At 35.3% G+C, this 15837-nt stretch overlaps 2 protein-coding genes across 6 annotated transcripts; one reads left to right on the top strand and one right to left on the bottom strand.

Annotated features, from left to right (window-relative positions):
- Nucleotides 1-1882: 1882 nt before the first annotated feature.
- LOC8259036 (AT-rich interactive domain-containing protein 4) lies at nucleotides 1883-9804 on the top strand. Of its 2 annotated transcripts, none has more exons than XM_048371585.1 (15): nucleotides 1883-3184; nucleotides 3294-3485; nucleotides 4055-4108; nucleotides 4378-4466; nucleotides 4786-5050; nucleotides 5145-5201; nucleotides 5570-5601; nucleotides 5781-5916; nucleotides 6071-6244; nucleotides 6709-7275; nucleotides 7719-7856; nucleotides 7933-8031; nucleotides 8957-9057; nucleotides 9133-9223; nucleotides 9436-9804. In XM_048371585.1, the coding sequence occupies exons 1-15, from the start codon at nucleotides 3032-3034 to the stop codon at nucleotides 9529-9531; spliced, it is 2244 nt and encodes a 747-aa protein (XP_048227542.1). In that variant the 5' UTR covers nucleotides 1883-3031; the 3' UTR covers nucleotides 9532-9804. The 2 variants fall into 2 exon arrangements, with proteins under 2 accessions (XP_048227542.1, XP_002516200.3); XM_002516154.4 differs by having other exon boundaries at nucleotides 1885-3184; nucleotides 4777-5050.
- A 416-nt stretch (nucleotides 9805-10220) lies between these two features.
- LOC8259037 (transcription factor bHLH110) lies at nucleotides 10221-15478 on the bottom strand. Of its 4 annotated transcripts, XM_015717462.3 has the most exons (9): nucleotides 15354-15478; nucleotides 12974-13809; nucleotides 12684-12776; nucleotides 12430-12531; nucleotides 12192-12257; nucleotides 11627-11692; nucleotides 11419-11487; nucleotides 10786-10924; nucleotides 10322-10646 (listed from the first exon to the last, which is right to left on the bottom strand). In XM_015717462.3, exons 2-9 carry the CDS (start codon nucleotides 13703-13705, stop codon nucleotides 10570-10572), a joined length of 1344 nt encoding a protein of 447 aa, XP_015572948.1. In that variant the 5' UTR covers nucleotides 13706-13809; nucleotides 15354-15478; the 3' UTR covers nucleotides 10322-10569. The 4 variants fall into 4 exon arrangements, with proteins under 4 accessions (XP_015572945.1, XP_015572946.1, XP_015572947.1 ...); XM_015717459.3 differs by having other exon boundaries at nucleotides 10221-10924; XM_015717460.2 differs by having other exon boundaries at nucleotides 10221-10924; nucleotides 15270-15414.
- Nucleotides 15479-15837: the final 359 nt, after the last annotated feature.

Below are 15837 nucleotides of genomic sequence, written 5' to 3'. Positions count from 1 at the left end.
TTATGTCTAGAGAAGTTGCTGTTAGATTTCATGGCTTATAATATAAACTGAGTTACTACTCCAAACGAAGGTGCAGGCATTTCATTTTTACTTACTTCTTTTATTTTTCGAGAAAAAGAATTGAGTTCCAGAAAGTAATGGGATGGTGGAGCAAGTAGGCTTTCCAATGGAGGATTTCAGAATCTTATCTATCCATTAGGCGAGAGAAGGACAAGTAATAATATGATTTGGGATATGAGCGGAGCTTTTTCAGCAATTGGTTGGGCCCAAATAAAATTCTGGTTTGCCAGAGCAAGATTCTGCTAGAATTCATAGATATTATACGAATATAATTTTCTCCAGGAAGCCCCTCCTCTAAATGACTATAATTGCCCCATGCAGCAGCCTATTAATTGCCTAAAATATGATGATTTCTGTCCTGTCTACAGCAACGTCGAGAAAAATCACAAATTTGTTTAAGAACAACAATTCTTTTGTATCATTTATCCTTCCATATTGTTTTGTTTTAGATGGGAAAAGAAATTTCAGAACCCATCTTCGCAGGTTTTTGTGCTAGTGAAATCTGATAAAGCAGAAGCATAATTTCACAAACAGATGATGTTTTATGCAATCTATTTACAGTATTCTGGCGGCATATACATATAATATAGGGGCATGGGTCTAGTCTGGGAGAGAGAGGAGGTGCAGGGAAGTTGGGTCACACTCTATGAACTGAGGGGAGAGAGGAATCAAATACTGCTAAATCTATGGTAGTTTCCAGTGATATATACTAACATTTTAATAGGCTGTGAATTTTGCTATGCCAATGACCACTCTTTATTTTTTATTTTTATTTTTAATTTCATTTTGTTAAGCTGAAATCTAATATTATACGATGAATTTGAACATCCGATGGTGGCTCTCTTTTTTTTTTTTTTTTTTTTATAGAAAAGATGAAGGAATTTTCTGAACAAAGAGAGAATATATCATTTCTTTCATATTATTTATTATATTTATATATAAAGCACAATATTATCTTTCTTTTTATCTTTATGTTAAAACAAATCTAATAAATTTTAGATATTTACATAAGAATAAATTATTATAATTTAATTAATTTCTTTATAATTAATTCTATTTAAAAGTATTTTCAATTCGAATGAATTACTAAAAGGTAATCATGAATAATATATCTATAAAGAAATTAATAAATTTTTATATTTACCATATATGATTCATCATTATTTTTTATTTTAATGTCAAATGAAATTGGAGTATTTTAAGAAGTTTTTTTAAATTTTCAGGGATTATTATTTATATGTTTCATTTGCTTGGAAAAATAAAGACAAGAAAAAAAAAACATGAAAACTTACTAATCATGAAACTTAGCAGATATTAAGAATGGCAGGTAGTGTTTTACAAAAGAAATAAATAAAAAAAAAGGCAGAAATGAGTTTAAGACCAATAAAACAAAACAAGAGAAAGCAAGTCACTTCTGACAACGTGGGACCCAGGAAGGCATTGCCCAGATTTAAAAGATTTATTTAGTTTTTAACACGTAAAACAGTATTAGACTTTCAATTTAATCCAAATGATCAATTCCTAAACCAATAAAAACGACGAACAAACATAATCTTTCAATCCATTTTTAGTTCTCACACCCATTACTGAATATTAATACTTTTCATAAACACACCTCATTACTCATACAGCGAGATTCATGACGATAACATATTCGATTATTGATGATGATCATGACCCGATGTTTATCTTGATGATAACAACAAAACCAGAGTTTAGATTATGGATATGTATACATATCCAACACACAAAAACCCAAAAGCATATATATAAAAGAAAGTATGAAATGGGTTTATATTTTCCACTCGCACAAGACCCTTGACAAGAATCTTCCTTGGTCACCTTTTTTTGGGTTTATTATTCCCAGAAATCTCAAGAACTAAAAAGACACATAAGCAAGCAGGGAATAACAGTATATATAGATACAAATATATACATAAACACAAATTATTAATAAGAAATATAAAGTTGTGAATATAATATTTATTAATCTTTTTAGAACAAGGTAACATGTTTAGTTTTGAGTTTTTAATACCCGAATCTTTTGGGCAAAAAGTCTTATGCAAGCCCATTTGTTTTGATTTTGAAAAACTATGTAATTAAATGTGATGTGATACTAAAAAAAAGACTCATTTTTTGTTTTTGTTTTTAATTTAATTTTTTACTTTTTGATTTATTTGAAGATGGATGATATGGTTTGTTTTTTCTTTGTTATTTCACGTTTGTCAAAAAAATAGATATATGAATGAAAAGATCATATCAATATAAAAGAGAGATTTTATTAATGTAGTAGTGTTTTGATTTTTGTTTTTGACCCAATTGAGTATAGAAACTGTAGTAAAAAAAACTGACACTTTCTCTGCACAAAAGTTAGAGTCTTTTGATTGATTGTTGTCAATTTCAACAAACATTTACTAGTAGCCATATTTTCAATTTATTTATTGCGAGTCTTATTTTGTGGATGATTTTTATTTCATTTACTTTTTTTTTTTTTGGGTTTTTGGTTCGGTGCGTGAGATAGATTTTTATTAGAGAAAGAAAGATGTGTCCTTTCAAGTTTTGTTCAGATTTCTTTATTACTACTAGTCCTATTTAGGGTTTCTTTAACTTTACCCTCTTATATATTCTTTTTTGGGTATCTTGTTTTCGATTGTTGGTTTTTGGGTCTCTTCTTTCACTAATTTCTTGATTTTGCTTCTTTTAACCCCATTTAGCTGCTGCTAGATTTATTGTTCTTACCATCTGGGTTTGTGGGTATTCTTCAATTTTTAGAGGTCTTCTCTTGTTTTGGGTGGAGGAAATTTTTGTGGCGTGAAATTGTTATTCTAGGATCAATAGGTATACTGCAAATTTTAGGGTTTTGGTTTTTGATTTGATCGTTGGGAGGCATTGGTGCAATTAGTTATCCCTGTTAGGGAAAGAAAGTGTTTTTATTTCTTGAGAAGATATTGAGGGGTCTTGGCATGTATGCATGATGTTTCATGCTCAAGGTCCTTCAAGGAATCATTGCAGTCTGCTTGCAGTGCTCTGTGGCAAAACCATTGATAATAAGCGGAAGCAGCCTCTTCCTGGTGATAAACCCAGATACCCTTTCCCTGAGCTTGCTTCTTCAGGGCGTCTTGAGGTATGTTCTTGCATCTACGACTGTAAATTTTCATGTATGATGATAATTGTCGTTAATTGAGTAGTTAAATTTTATTTGTGAAGGCTTATGTGTGCATGTTGGAATGCAGGTCCAGATACTGAGTAGTCCAAGCACTGACGAATTCCGGCGAGTGCTTCAGTCATCAGAGCCCAATATTGTATACTTGCAAGGAGAAATAATTGAAGATAGTGAAGAAATTGGTTCTCTCAGATGGGCAGGTGCTGACCTGTCCACTCCAGATGCCTTATGTGAATTATTTGGTTCCACATTGCCTCCCACTGTGAGTTTTTCTTGTCAGATTTTTATTGTGTTAGTTCTAGCTTGTTTATTTTGTCAATGGCAAGAATTTCATTGCCTGCTGTGCGATATGATATAGTGAAATCACTGGTGAGTGAAGTGCTTAAGTCATGTAATACTTCCGAGTCAGTGTTTATTTATGCGTTGTGCCTATTACATTTTAGTTGAGTAAATACCTGGAAATGACTGTATTTCAACTTTATAGTTGTTAGTTCTTGTATTTTAGTTGAAATTATCAGCACGTGGGAAGCAGGACACCTTAAGAGAATACAAAACTTTGAAAGTAAAAAGTATGTAAGGTTATTTTGTCTATTGGTCTCTCTTTGCCATGAGCTTAAGATATGCAAACCATCATGTGCTTAATAAAGTAGGTACTACTTATGTTTAATTGAGTTATACATTTTTCCTTCCTAAAATGAAACAGAGAATAGAAATCATGGCTTTTAACTTTGTATTGATAAATACTTGCAATTTTTATTACTAGTAGTTAGTACTTTTGCCTCAAGGATATATTTATTAGATTGACTAATGTACCATCAAATATTTGGACAGGTTTATTTAGAGATTCCAAATGGTGAAAAACTGGCAGAGGCACTTCACTCCAAGGTTACGTCAGTTCTGAGATGCTATATGTATATTTCTGTGTGTAAGAGCATGTATTTTTGTCTGTTTTCTACTCGCACGAAGATATTTTATTCTTAAGATTTGTCATCTAGGGAGATGAAGAAGCATGCTAATTATAAATTATTGGATAACTTGGGTATTTAAGCTGAGTGTCAGTATGACAACTCGAAGCTGCAAAGATATGCACCTGGTGCTTATCTAATTATGTTTTTGTGAAGACTTCTGATCATGGTTCTTTCTGCTTATGTTAGGGAGTTCCATATGTTATATATTGGAAAAGTACATTTTCATGTTATGCAGCTGCTCACTTTCGTCAAGCTCTATTGTCAGTGGTACAAAGGTATGATTATCTACTTCATCAAAAGTAAACTTGGTAACGTTTTGTGTCCCTCTATATATGAAGGAATGACTAGATCAGAAATAATTAAAGCATCTGGTAATCAATATAAGGCTTTTTCTTGTGATTTTTGGCCTACCATAGAATACTGTAAAAATGGGTCCCACGGACTAAGAAATTAGGATCATTGGCATAAATTTAGGTGCAAATGTAGGTTATCCATCTGAAAGGATGATATGGCATGTTTTTCTATAGTTTCTAACAATTTTTCATAATAACGTTTTGGTTTTCTGTGTTCGCTTATGGATTGCAGTTCTTGCAGCCATACTTGTGATGCATTCCAACTTGCTCATGCATCTTTTAGTCTTTACTGTGTAAGAAACAACACTGGCCTATCTTCTAATAACCAGAAAGTTGGTGGTAAACCGGGACCAAGGTTGCTTGGGGAGCCACCAAAGATTGACATTACGCTGCCTGAGGCAGATGTTCAGGATGAGGAAAGTTCTTCTGGGACTCTTCCTGCTATAAAGATATATGACGATGATGTGACCATGAGGTTTCTTGTTTGTGAGCTTCCATCCACCTTGGTACGCTTGATGTTTTATCTTTACTCTATTTTCTTAAAAGTTGTACTTGGTTGAGTAAATTAATGGCACCATTAACTGCAAATGCATTATCCAGGATGCTTGTTTGTTGGGATCCTTGGAGGATGGACTAAATGCTCTCTTGAACATCGAAGTGAGTTCAATTTCAGCTCATATCGTCATCTTTACTTGATATTGTTTCCAAAAGAAGCTGGGAACTGCATTTGAAACCAGCACTGTCATTTACTTTTTCCATGTTTCCAAATTTCTATTTATCACATACATTTAAGTCAATGTAGTTGATTGAACCAATTAACTGCACCTCACGAAGTAGTGTAAATTAATGCCATGTTAATTTAGCATTACTTGCTAAAGATCTAGCCAGAACAACCAATTATTTGCATATAGATTATCTAAACTATACTTGAGTGCTTCACTCACTTGTATTTACTTGTTTGTATTTTTGTTATTCCACAGTTTTTGTGTTTCTGATTCTTGTTTACTATGCTGATGCTTTGGCAGATTCGTGGGAGTAAACTTCATAATCGTACTAGGTATTCAATGATTCTGGTTTCTTGCTTTTCATCCTTTTTTTTTATAATGCTATATGTGTCTTTCTGAGTTGACTCCTAGAAATTAGTGACTTGAACCATTATTTGTATCAACAGTGTCCTCTTTGCTATTATCAGAATGTTGCTTTCCTGTTTCATTCACTGATATCTTTGATTTGCAGTGCGCCACCACCTCCACTTCAGGCAGGGACATTTTCTCGTGGTGTCGTGACCATGCGATGTGATTTATCTACCTGTAGTTCAGCTCATATATCTCTTTTAGTTTCTGGCAGTGCACAGGCCTGTTTTAATGATCAGGCAAGTAGAAAATTTTTTAAAGAGATTTTGGTGGTTCTGTTGGTCTACATTTTTCTATGCTTTTATCACTTCTTTCATCTTTGTTTTACTTTGAGTTCTTATATTGTTCTGATGTTTTTCCATCTCACTTAATTCGGGGGCTTTATTGCCTCAGCTTTTGGAGAATCATATCAAGAATGAGCTTATTGAGAACAGTCAGCTAGTCCATGCATTACCTAGCTCTGAAGAAAGCAAATTGTTGACTTCTGAGCCTCGAAAGTCCGCATCTATAGGATGTGGGGCAAGTGTTTTTGAAGTTTGCTTGAAGGTTCCTTCATGGGCTTCACAGGTGACATTCTCTTAACCTGTATATCTTTGTCTCTACAGAACTCTGAAGTGGTGCATTCGTGATAGGTACAAGGTGATTTTCATGAGTTGTCCTATGGAGAAGGGGTACTTGTTAATTCTACCTTCTGTGTGGATGTAATACTCAAATGTGAGGATTATAGATTGTCATGCTGTATGACCATACTTGACTGATGGTTAATAATCTGATTATCATCTGTCCCTTGAATGAGTTTTATTTTTTTTGGTTTAGATAGATGAGAAATGTCACTATAAGCAAGTGCTTTTTTGAGAAGCAATCATCAAAAGGCTTTGCAAATTGAATTTTTATTAGAGGCATTGAACAATTTTAGTCAGGGGGGTAATGTGTGCTTTGAGAAATGTCTAACAAAACAGTGAGAATTATTCTGCGAGTTAAACTTGTTTGTTGATATGCTTTTAGCCTTGTCTAATGGAATGCTATTGTAGGTGTTGCGGCAACTTGCTCCAGATGTGTCTTACCGGAGCTTAGTTATGCTGGGAATTGCTAGCATTCAAGGACTGTCTGTGGCTTCTTTTGAAAAAGAAGACACGGAACGTCTCCTTTTCTTTTGTACAAGGCAAGGCAAAGAGCTCTACCCAAATAACTCTATTATCATTAAGCCTCCTTGCTGGTTGATACCCCCTGCACCAAGTCGAAAAAGATCTGAACCATGCAGAGAAACTAAACTGTTCACTTCTAAGGGCCTTGAACGTGAAAATGGAGGAAGTGTCAAACAAAAACTGAATGTTGCTGCAATGAGGCCAATTCCTCACACTCGGCATCATAAGATGTTGCCTTTTTCTGGATTTGCTGAGGGTGAAAGATATGATGGTGATCAAGGGAAGCCTAGTTTGCCAGTTGCTCCTGCAAAGCATGGTGTAGTTGGCCCAGCTCCTGTATCACATCGGAAATCTCTGTCAAGCTCTTATCAGGCTCAACAGATTATTTCCTTAAATCCACTACCCCTGAAGAAACATGGCTGTGGTAGAGCACCTATACAAGCTTGCTCAGAGGTAAGAATCATCTTCTACTTTTCAACTTGATGATTTTAATTTTTACACTTCCTATTGTTTGGCCCAGAAAATCATGTTTTCTATGTGTGTAACTGAATGTTAGCATTTTTAATGGTTTCGTTTTCACATTTACTTGTGGATTGAGGTGGGCTTCTGTCTTTTCCTCTATAGGTGTAAACCTTCTTTTTTCCTTTCTTGTATATGACCTAATTATATGTTTAAACATTTTGAATGTCTTTGACTTCAGAACTAACACTGCCTATGGATGGTATGTGCTCAAAGTAGTAAACAGAGTGTTACAAGATGAAGTTGACACTAGCATATCTTTTGACCCGACAGTTGGATCCCTTTTTTGATGATGTTGTTTATGAATAAGGACTTTTTGGTTACTCCATCAGGCTCCTTTCTTCTAACAATTTACCCCAAATGTTCCTCTCTGGCAGGAAGAATTTTTGAGGGATGTGATGCAGTTTCTGATCCTTCGAGGGCACACTCGCCTGGTTCCTCAAGGTGGACTGGCTGAGTTTCCTGATGCAATCCTTAATGCTAAACGTCTCGACCTTTTCAACTTGTACAGAGAAGTAAGTGTCTGAATGAGCTTGATTTGAGTGCAATCGGCCTTGATTCTTTTATTGAAAGGGTAAAAATGGTTCTTAGGTTGTTTCAAGAGGAGGTTTTCATGTTGGGAATGGCATCAATTGGAAAGGACAGGTTTTCTCAAAGATGCGCAATCATACATTGACCAATAGAATGACTGTAAGGTTCCCTAATTCGAACTATTTATAGTTTTTCTTGTTGATGATTCATGAGATATTTTAGGCCAGCTTGGAATTGCTTTTATTTTTTTTCTTCTTTTCTTTTTGGCTTTTTTATTATTATTTTTCCTTTAGGTGCCTTTGGAATCTGACTTTGTGAAGAAGCAGAATAACTATGCTTTCTCTAAAAGCAGGTTCTGAGAAACAGAGATCATAACAATTTAAAAATTATTCAAATTCCTAGAAGCAGGAATGTCTCACGGCAATGCAAAATTGGCCTTAGCTTAGAGTTTATCACATCGGTAGTTGGGCTGACTTATTTATGCTTCTGATATGTTAAAATTTTATAGTTAAGCGCTAGAAGACAACTATCTTTTTCTGTTGAAATACGTTGATCTATTTTAGTGTCTTGCAAATTCTTTTTTGGAAATGCCCTAGTTGGTAGTCTTTCCTTTTCATGTAATTTTCAAGTTAATTGTGGAAATTTGACTTGCTTTAAGAAAACAATTTAATAGTTGGGATGGTAATAGTTATAGTTAAGTGTCGATAGTCAAAATATTATTGGCATTGATTTGTGCTAATATCTGCTAATAATAAGCTAAGATTTATAAAGTGAAGCAGTGGCAATGTTGGACCAGATAAATCTGCACTGGGGCATGGCTAGCCCCACTTTCTGTTTATGTAATCACATTTCCTTGAAAGTATAATTTATTACTAACTCAAGATTAATTTCTTTCCTTTTTATTTGACACCAATTGTCTTAGTGAATGGATAAATTATACTCTAAAATATTGGATAATCAATTATTAAAAATGAAGGGTACGAATGCAACATTAAGTTTCCTCTTTACTAGTAACAGTGAAATGCTTGTCATATCTACTGTTTCGGTGCAAGTTAACTCTTTATGTTTGCTCAATGACTTCTAGGGAGTTGGAAATACGTTGAAGAGGCATTATGAAACATACCTTTTAGAATATGAATTGGCACATGATGACGTAGATGGAGAATGCTGCTTGTTGTGTCACAGGTGGGTCTCTCTCTCTTTGTCGCTCTCTCTCTCAAGAAAGTACATAATGCTAACACCATTATTCATGCTTTGCAGTAGCGCAGCTGGTGATTGGGTGAACTGTGGAATTTGTGGTGAGTGGGCTCACTTTGGCTGTGACAGGAGGCAGGGGCTTGGCGCCTTTAAGGTACGAGTGCCTTGGTCTAGTTTTTGTTGCAGTCAACTATTGTCACGGGTAATCTGTTAGGTCCTCAGATATGGCTCATGGACGTAATGTTGCTTTAGCTAAATGCAAAAATTTCTGGGTGATCTGTACTTAGCTGTGCTGGTGTTTCCTTTTGAGTAGACCAGTGAACTGCAATAGTTTCATTTGCATGACATCGGTCTGGTGATTTGCAGGACTATGCCAAGACAGATGGACTGGAGTACATTTGTCCACACTGCAGCATTGCAAATTTCAGAAAGAAATCCCAGAAAACAGCTAATGGATATTAACAAGCCTTGAGGCCCTCGACTCTCATTCTACTCTCAAATCTTTTTGTTTTGTTTAATTTCTTCTTATTTCCTATATGAAAAAGCACGAGAAGTAGGAATGTAATTATTGTATTCTATCCCCCATTGTTGTTTCCATATAGGTTAGGCCATTAACATGGTCCCCTCAATTTTTTTTCCCTACATCTTACCTGTACTCTGGAAAGAGCCATCTCGAGGAAGAGTAATTGTAGAATATAATTTTATTTCTTTTTTAAAATTTAATTTAGTGAGGTAGTTTCTTTTTTTTTTTATTTTTTTTTTTATTTTTTTTTTATTTTTTTTTTCCAATTAGGCTGTGATTACGTGAGAACATAGGGAATATGAAGGGTTCTTTCTTTTTATTGTCCAGTATGATGCATTTGACTCTAGAAATTCGCTTCAACGCAGTTCTCCCAGGTAAACTATTCGCGTATAATCTGGTGATTAAGTGGGTGGTTTCTTTTTCCCAGCGCAAGATTATGTTAATGATATTTTAGGTCTTCTACTCATTGCTTCGGGATGTTGAATTTTGAAGAGTAATGTAATCCAAGGGGTTCTTTGATGTTTGACAAAATCATCTTTCGAAACGTAGCGGGATGCAGCAGCTAACAAACCAATGGCATGCCAATGCCATTACTGTCTTCAATGCGGAACATAAACTTACAAAATGGTTGAACAGAAAATGACATTACCAACGTGCAATATCACCATCTCCCATTGCTCGATGATGGATAAAGAAAAGTGCATGTACATTCGTATGACTGCGTGTATGTGTTTTTCAGAATGCACCAACTGATTCATTTTCAAAACACGGTAAAAGTAAAGCAACAGCAAAGAAATGTGTCCCAGTGGTCTTATTAATTCGGGATCTACCTCAAATAGCTTCGAAAACTGGCCATTAACCGAGATTGCTAACTATCTTAGGTTTCAGTTCTCTCAAAAATTGGTTCTTTGCATCTTCTAGCTTGAGAATCCCATTGCAACCGTTGCCTACCATGCCTTTACTTCCGAGCTGCTCAGTCATAATGTTGCAGTCGTAGGACACTTGACAGGTCTCAGTGCCAGAGAAGTTGCAACTGCTGCTGCTGCTACTGCGACTGCTGCCGTTGTTATCATGAACAATATCAGTGTTGAATCTAATTTTCTTCTTGTCATCAGGACTGTTGCAGGATAATGATGCCTTTCCACTGGATATGGCAGCAGCAAGAGCTATTGGCATGAGGCAGAAGCCTTTACCTTGAAGATATTGTATGGCCTTAGTCACATTGGATTCCAAGAGCTTCAGTACTTCGTGCTCGAAGGCAATTTGGTCTGAAGATGGAGCAACATCGATTCCAAGACCAGCTGATGTTGAGAGTGACAGACTGTTAGAACCCTGAGATGATAGCCCGCAAGGTGAACTGTTAGAAGTCAGAATTATGTTCATCATAGAAAATCATCTTTGTCTATACCATAATCTATATTATATTCAGCTATCCGGCATAAATTCATCTTCGAATGATATAATCACCTGCTTATGGTTCACTAAGCAAAGAATGAATATTTTAATGAATTATAAGCCCATGATTATCCTATTCAGATGTCGGCATGCAGATACTTGATCCAGGAAAATTTATTGAAGCCTAAGGCAGTTGAATAATAAACCGACCAAATTTAATTTTTATTGAAAAGTTCTATAAGCAGTAGAAGTTGGGCCAAAAGGTAATCCCTGCTCTGCTCCCTATGCAGTATAATACATGCATAGCCCACTATTGGCATTTTCACTCATTGGAGCTGCAGTCACCCTACTATATTGGGTGGTGTAAAAGCCATTTCTCTTATTGATTGGGATTTTACTTGCTTTCGATTTACAAGCAATGCTAAATATACCTCAGCTTGACCATCTGTGATGAGAGGAATGACTGCTCCTGTGGCTCCTAGCCTGCTCATGCTAAGAACCTGCATTTTGATGTAACCATTTGAAAATAGCACTAAAATATCCGTCCTGGAATATCATATAATAAGGGCATGACTAATCCTAGGAAAGGTTGACTATAGAGGCGATTCTGTTTTCGTAAAAACTTGTCCATCATCATACCTTCACCTGGAGCTGAAGAAATTTGACATACTCTATGATCTCATCAAGCATAGATGCCTTATCAACCTGCAAACCAAGGATAAAGCTGCCCTTGTTATATAGCCATTAGTGCTTGTGCATGTGTGAAATAAGAGCATTGTATAAAGGTGAAGCTTAACAAGATACTTTCTTATTCTTATTCCCATATCCATCTTTTCCCGATAGTTTCTTTTGATAGATGTCCGCTTGCAAATAACCACTAGACATTGTCGATTTATGTAAAATAAACATACTGAAATTCCTAACAAACAATTTGACAAAAGCTCACCAAATTGAACGCAATTAATAAAAACTCAACAGTAGAGAGGCTGGAACAAAACTAGATAGCTACTTTAAGCGCATTTGCTGGGGGCACAGATATGAAGCAAGTTATTTCAGAAAATAAGGCTAATTTTACTTTATACTCAATTCTTTCAGTTATAAATTCTGAGAGAGACTATCAGTTATCTTCAACAGTGATGATAGAGGCATTTCTACTTGATTAATGTTAGGGACAGAAACTGAATCATTTTGTAAAAGATAGTACCTTACTAGAATTAGGTACAAGTTCTTGCAGATTCTTCATCCTTTCAGCAATTTTTTCCCTTCGAAGCTGCAAATGCATGTTTTAATAAAACTTATGAATATTTGTATACACAAAACTCAGTTTCTTTTGGGTTGCAACATTTCAAGTCAACCTCAACATGTAAAAATGTGAAGCTCAAGATTAGAGACAACATATTAAGAAATACTTAGAATCAAAATACACTACAAGAACGACTAACCCTTTCAGCTATACTGTGTGGATCAGTAGCCTGACCACGACGTGCCCTCACACGAGGCTTTCCAGTTCCATTGCAGCTGGCAGCAGGAGCAGTTGATGCAGTCTGCAATTGAAATATAAGCTGTGTTCATTATATGCTATGGGATCCTCTTCATTCAACTCTAGCTGGTGATAAGAATTTTACAACCACTCATAGTAGCAAATTGACAAGTGACGAGTCTCCGAAAGCAAGAGAAACTGAACTACAATTAGCACCTGTGACAGATATGATACTCCATTTGTTGTCATTGTCATATTGGAACCAACTGTGAAACGAGATAAAGGATAGCCTTGCAAATTTTCCTTGTCCTGCAACATTATATGTAAGAAATTATAGCAGAAATTAGTGAAATTCTCGACACCTGAAACTAACTAATTGAGAAACAATAAGACAAGACTTCGCCAGTAATGATTTTGGACCCAAAAAACATTGTCATTCACCTATTTTACAACTACTTCTCCACATATTTTGCAAGCACAAATGAAACAGACAGGATATTTCATACCTTTGAGACAACTGATGCAGACAACTTATCAAGTTGCAGAATGTTATCCATGCTTATGTATCTTCTTCCCAAAAAGTCCAAATCATCTCCTAAATTTCCTTGAAGGTCGAATTGTTGTGTTGTATCTTGTCCCATAGCAGCAGACAAAGAAGAAACATCCTCAAAAGATGTTGAAGGCCACAATTGAGTCATAGATGATGGATTCTGCACATCTTTGAAGGATCTCTGGTACTCGAATCTTGCACTGTCATTGAGCCCAGCACGGTTTGCCTTAGTAAAGGAAAGAGGTGATGTTAAATCATCAAGCACTGGAAGTTGCTTTGAATAACTAAGACCCACAGAATTTAGTGTAGGAAGAGCTGTGTCATATTGCAGGCCCATATTTTTCATTTTTAAGCTGCCATTTATCATTGGGGAGGGGTCATGATTGCAGTTCTGACCCTCCTTTTGTGATTGAGCTTTCCCAGAAAATAAACCTTTGTCAACAACATAATCTGACTCACTATCAAGACCAAGTGATGGAGTATCTTGAGCGGGTAAACAATCTATATTTTGTTCTGAACTAGTCACACTTAAGAGCGAATTTCCTTTGTCATTTTCATGCAGTCTTAGTGAAGTGGAAACCGAGACATTTAGTTGACCAGTTTCACTATAGTCCCAACATGATCTCTCCTTAGCATCTCCATCTGCCCAAGGAGAGGAAGAGAAAAGACGATCAATATACTCATCCATCACTAGCCACTATCAATTGATCTAGTGATTCTCAGAATACTCAGCTGCTCTGCAGCAAAAACTCCTTTGTTTCTCTTTTATGTTTCTGATGTATCTCTCAAGAACTGTGAATAATAATAAGCAACACCTTGTTAGAAAAAAACATTCGCATATAACATCAATGGAAGCTATTTCAGTCAGGTCAGCGCTCTTTGCATATCAAGAAAAATAATGATCACAATAAAATCTTAGCATAGTATCTTCAGAAAAGCAATTTACAGTTACAATTATCTGGTTGATTCAAGATATTGCTACAAAATAAAAGGTGATAAGGATCACATAATCCAGAGCAGAAACAATTCTCACCCAAGATCCTAGCATCACAATTCCATTTTTGTCTAAATTTCGGAGTAAATGGGCTTCTAGATGCGGTATTTCATTAGTGATCCTTTCAGGTCCTTGGCTTGTCACATGAGTCTGAATTTCATATTTCCGTATGTGAAAAGAAGTATAAATACCTTCATATACCAGACGTTCGCTAATGAGTACCGCATCCTCAAAATTGTAACCTTCCCACGGCATATAAGCCACTAATACGTTTTTGCCCAAGGCGAGTTCGCTAAAGACAAGTCAAGTAAGGGTTTATTATTTTTTGTCTAGAAATGTCCAAATTTTTATGCCTAATACCCCATAAATGGTTCTAACTGTATATGAACAATAATCAATTTTAGCCCGAATGGTTTGTAGAGGAACCCTACCCTCTCTAATCCACTCGACGCGTGCAATTTCTTTTCCGTTTGTAGAAGGAAGAACCTCTATATTAGCTTGGCAGCTTAGCAGAGCTACTTACAATATCAAGTTTCATCTTTTGGATACAAGTAAGAATAAAAACATAGTACTGCTTAATTCCTTCCGAAAAAATAGGTTAACTATACTATGTATTTATTATGTTCTGCATAAACCAAAATGAAAAGGAAAAACCAAGAGAAACAAAAACAAAAGGAAACAGTACACATGATTGAATACAAACTACAGAATTCCAATTTCTAATATGTGCAGGCAATAATCCTAATCAGAAAACAAAAAGAAATCCATATACAATGGGCATGAAAAGATTTCATTTCAACAATGTAATTTCATATGGAATTAGAAAGACATAACAATCATAATGTATTAATCAACAAATGAAAGCCAAAATTAAGCATATTACTCCACTACACTAGAAGAATCTCATCTCAGCCATACATATATGGAATTAAAGATTGAGAAAAATTTCCCCTTTCCTATATTCCTCTTATTTATTCAGCAAAAATAAACCTCCACAACCATGATCAACCCTAGCTACTAGCTAGTTAAGAGCAGTGAATCAATCAACTTAATCCAGAAAAGAGAAAAAAGAAAAGAAAAAAATAAGAAAATCATTAAACAAAACAGTAAATATCATGATCAAATAGACAAATATTAGTAAAACTAATTCATGCAGAAAGACAGCTTAGCTAAATAAAACAATAAAAACCAACGATTAAACTGCATGGAAGTGATCAAATACTAGAGACTAAAGAGAGAGCGAGAGAGAGAGAGTTACAGTTAAGAAAGAGAAGTACAGTGTCAGTAGACTCAGTACTCCTCATTACTAAGCCAAAAATACCTAGAAGAAAAAGAAGCTTACTTTTTATTAACTTAACTTCTCCATCAGCATCTTAAGTAAAGAAGAGAGAGAATAAGCATACAAAAGTAGTTTAGCTTTTTGACAATGAAACTGCTCTCTTTTAGTACTGCTTTATTCTTTTTGTTCAGCTTCTGTACACGTGGCTTTATACTGTACGGCCACGTTATTATGATTCTGTTTCTGCATGTCCTCTTTTTCGCTCCCCATTTTCGTTCGTCGTTAGGCTAAAACGTTTCAATCCTTTTTTTGTTTTTCTTAAATGACGTCATGCCTCCACTTTCTTTCCGATCTATACCCTTGTAATTTGCCTTGAAACATCAACAGAGGCGGGCATTTTGGTCATTTAATAATCGAACGTTTTTAATTAGCCTGATGAAGCGGAGAAATTTCAGCTTAGTTGAAATTAGGGGTTTCTAGTAGTGTATAATAACGAATATGACCTCTTCATCTCTCTATTGAATTGCGCTTTGTACAGGCTTATTGA

The sequence above is a fragment of the Ricinus communis genome, chromosome 3 (assembly GCF_019578655.1).
Source record: "Ricinus communis isolate WT05 ecotype wild-type chromosome 3, ASM1957865v1, whole genome shotgun sequence".
NCBI classification, from domain to species: domain Eukaryota; kingdom Viridiplantae; phylum Streptophyta; class Magnoliopsida; order Malpighiales; family Euphorbiaceae; genus Ricinus; species Ricinus communis.
The sequence above is the reverse complement of the archived record's forward strand: the minus strand, read 5'-3'. Positions and strand labels throughout refer to the sequence as shown.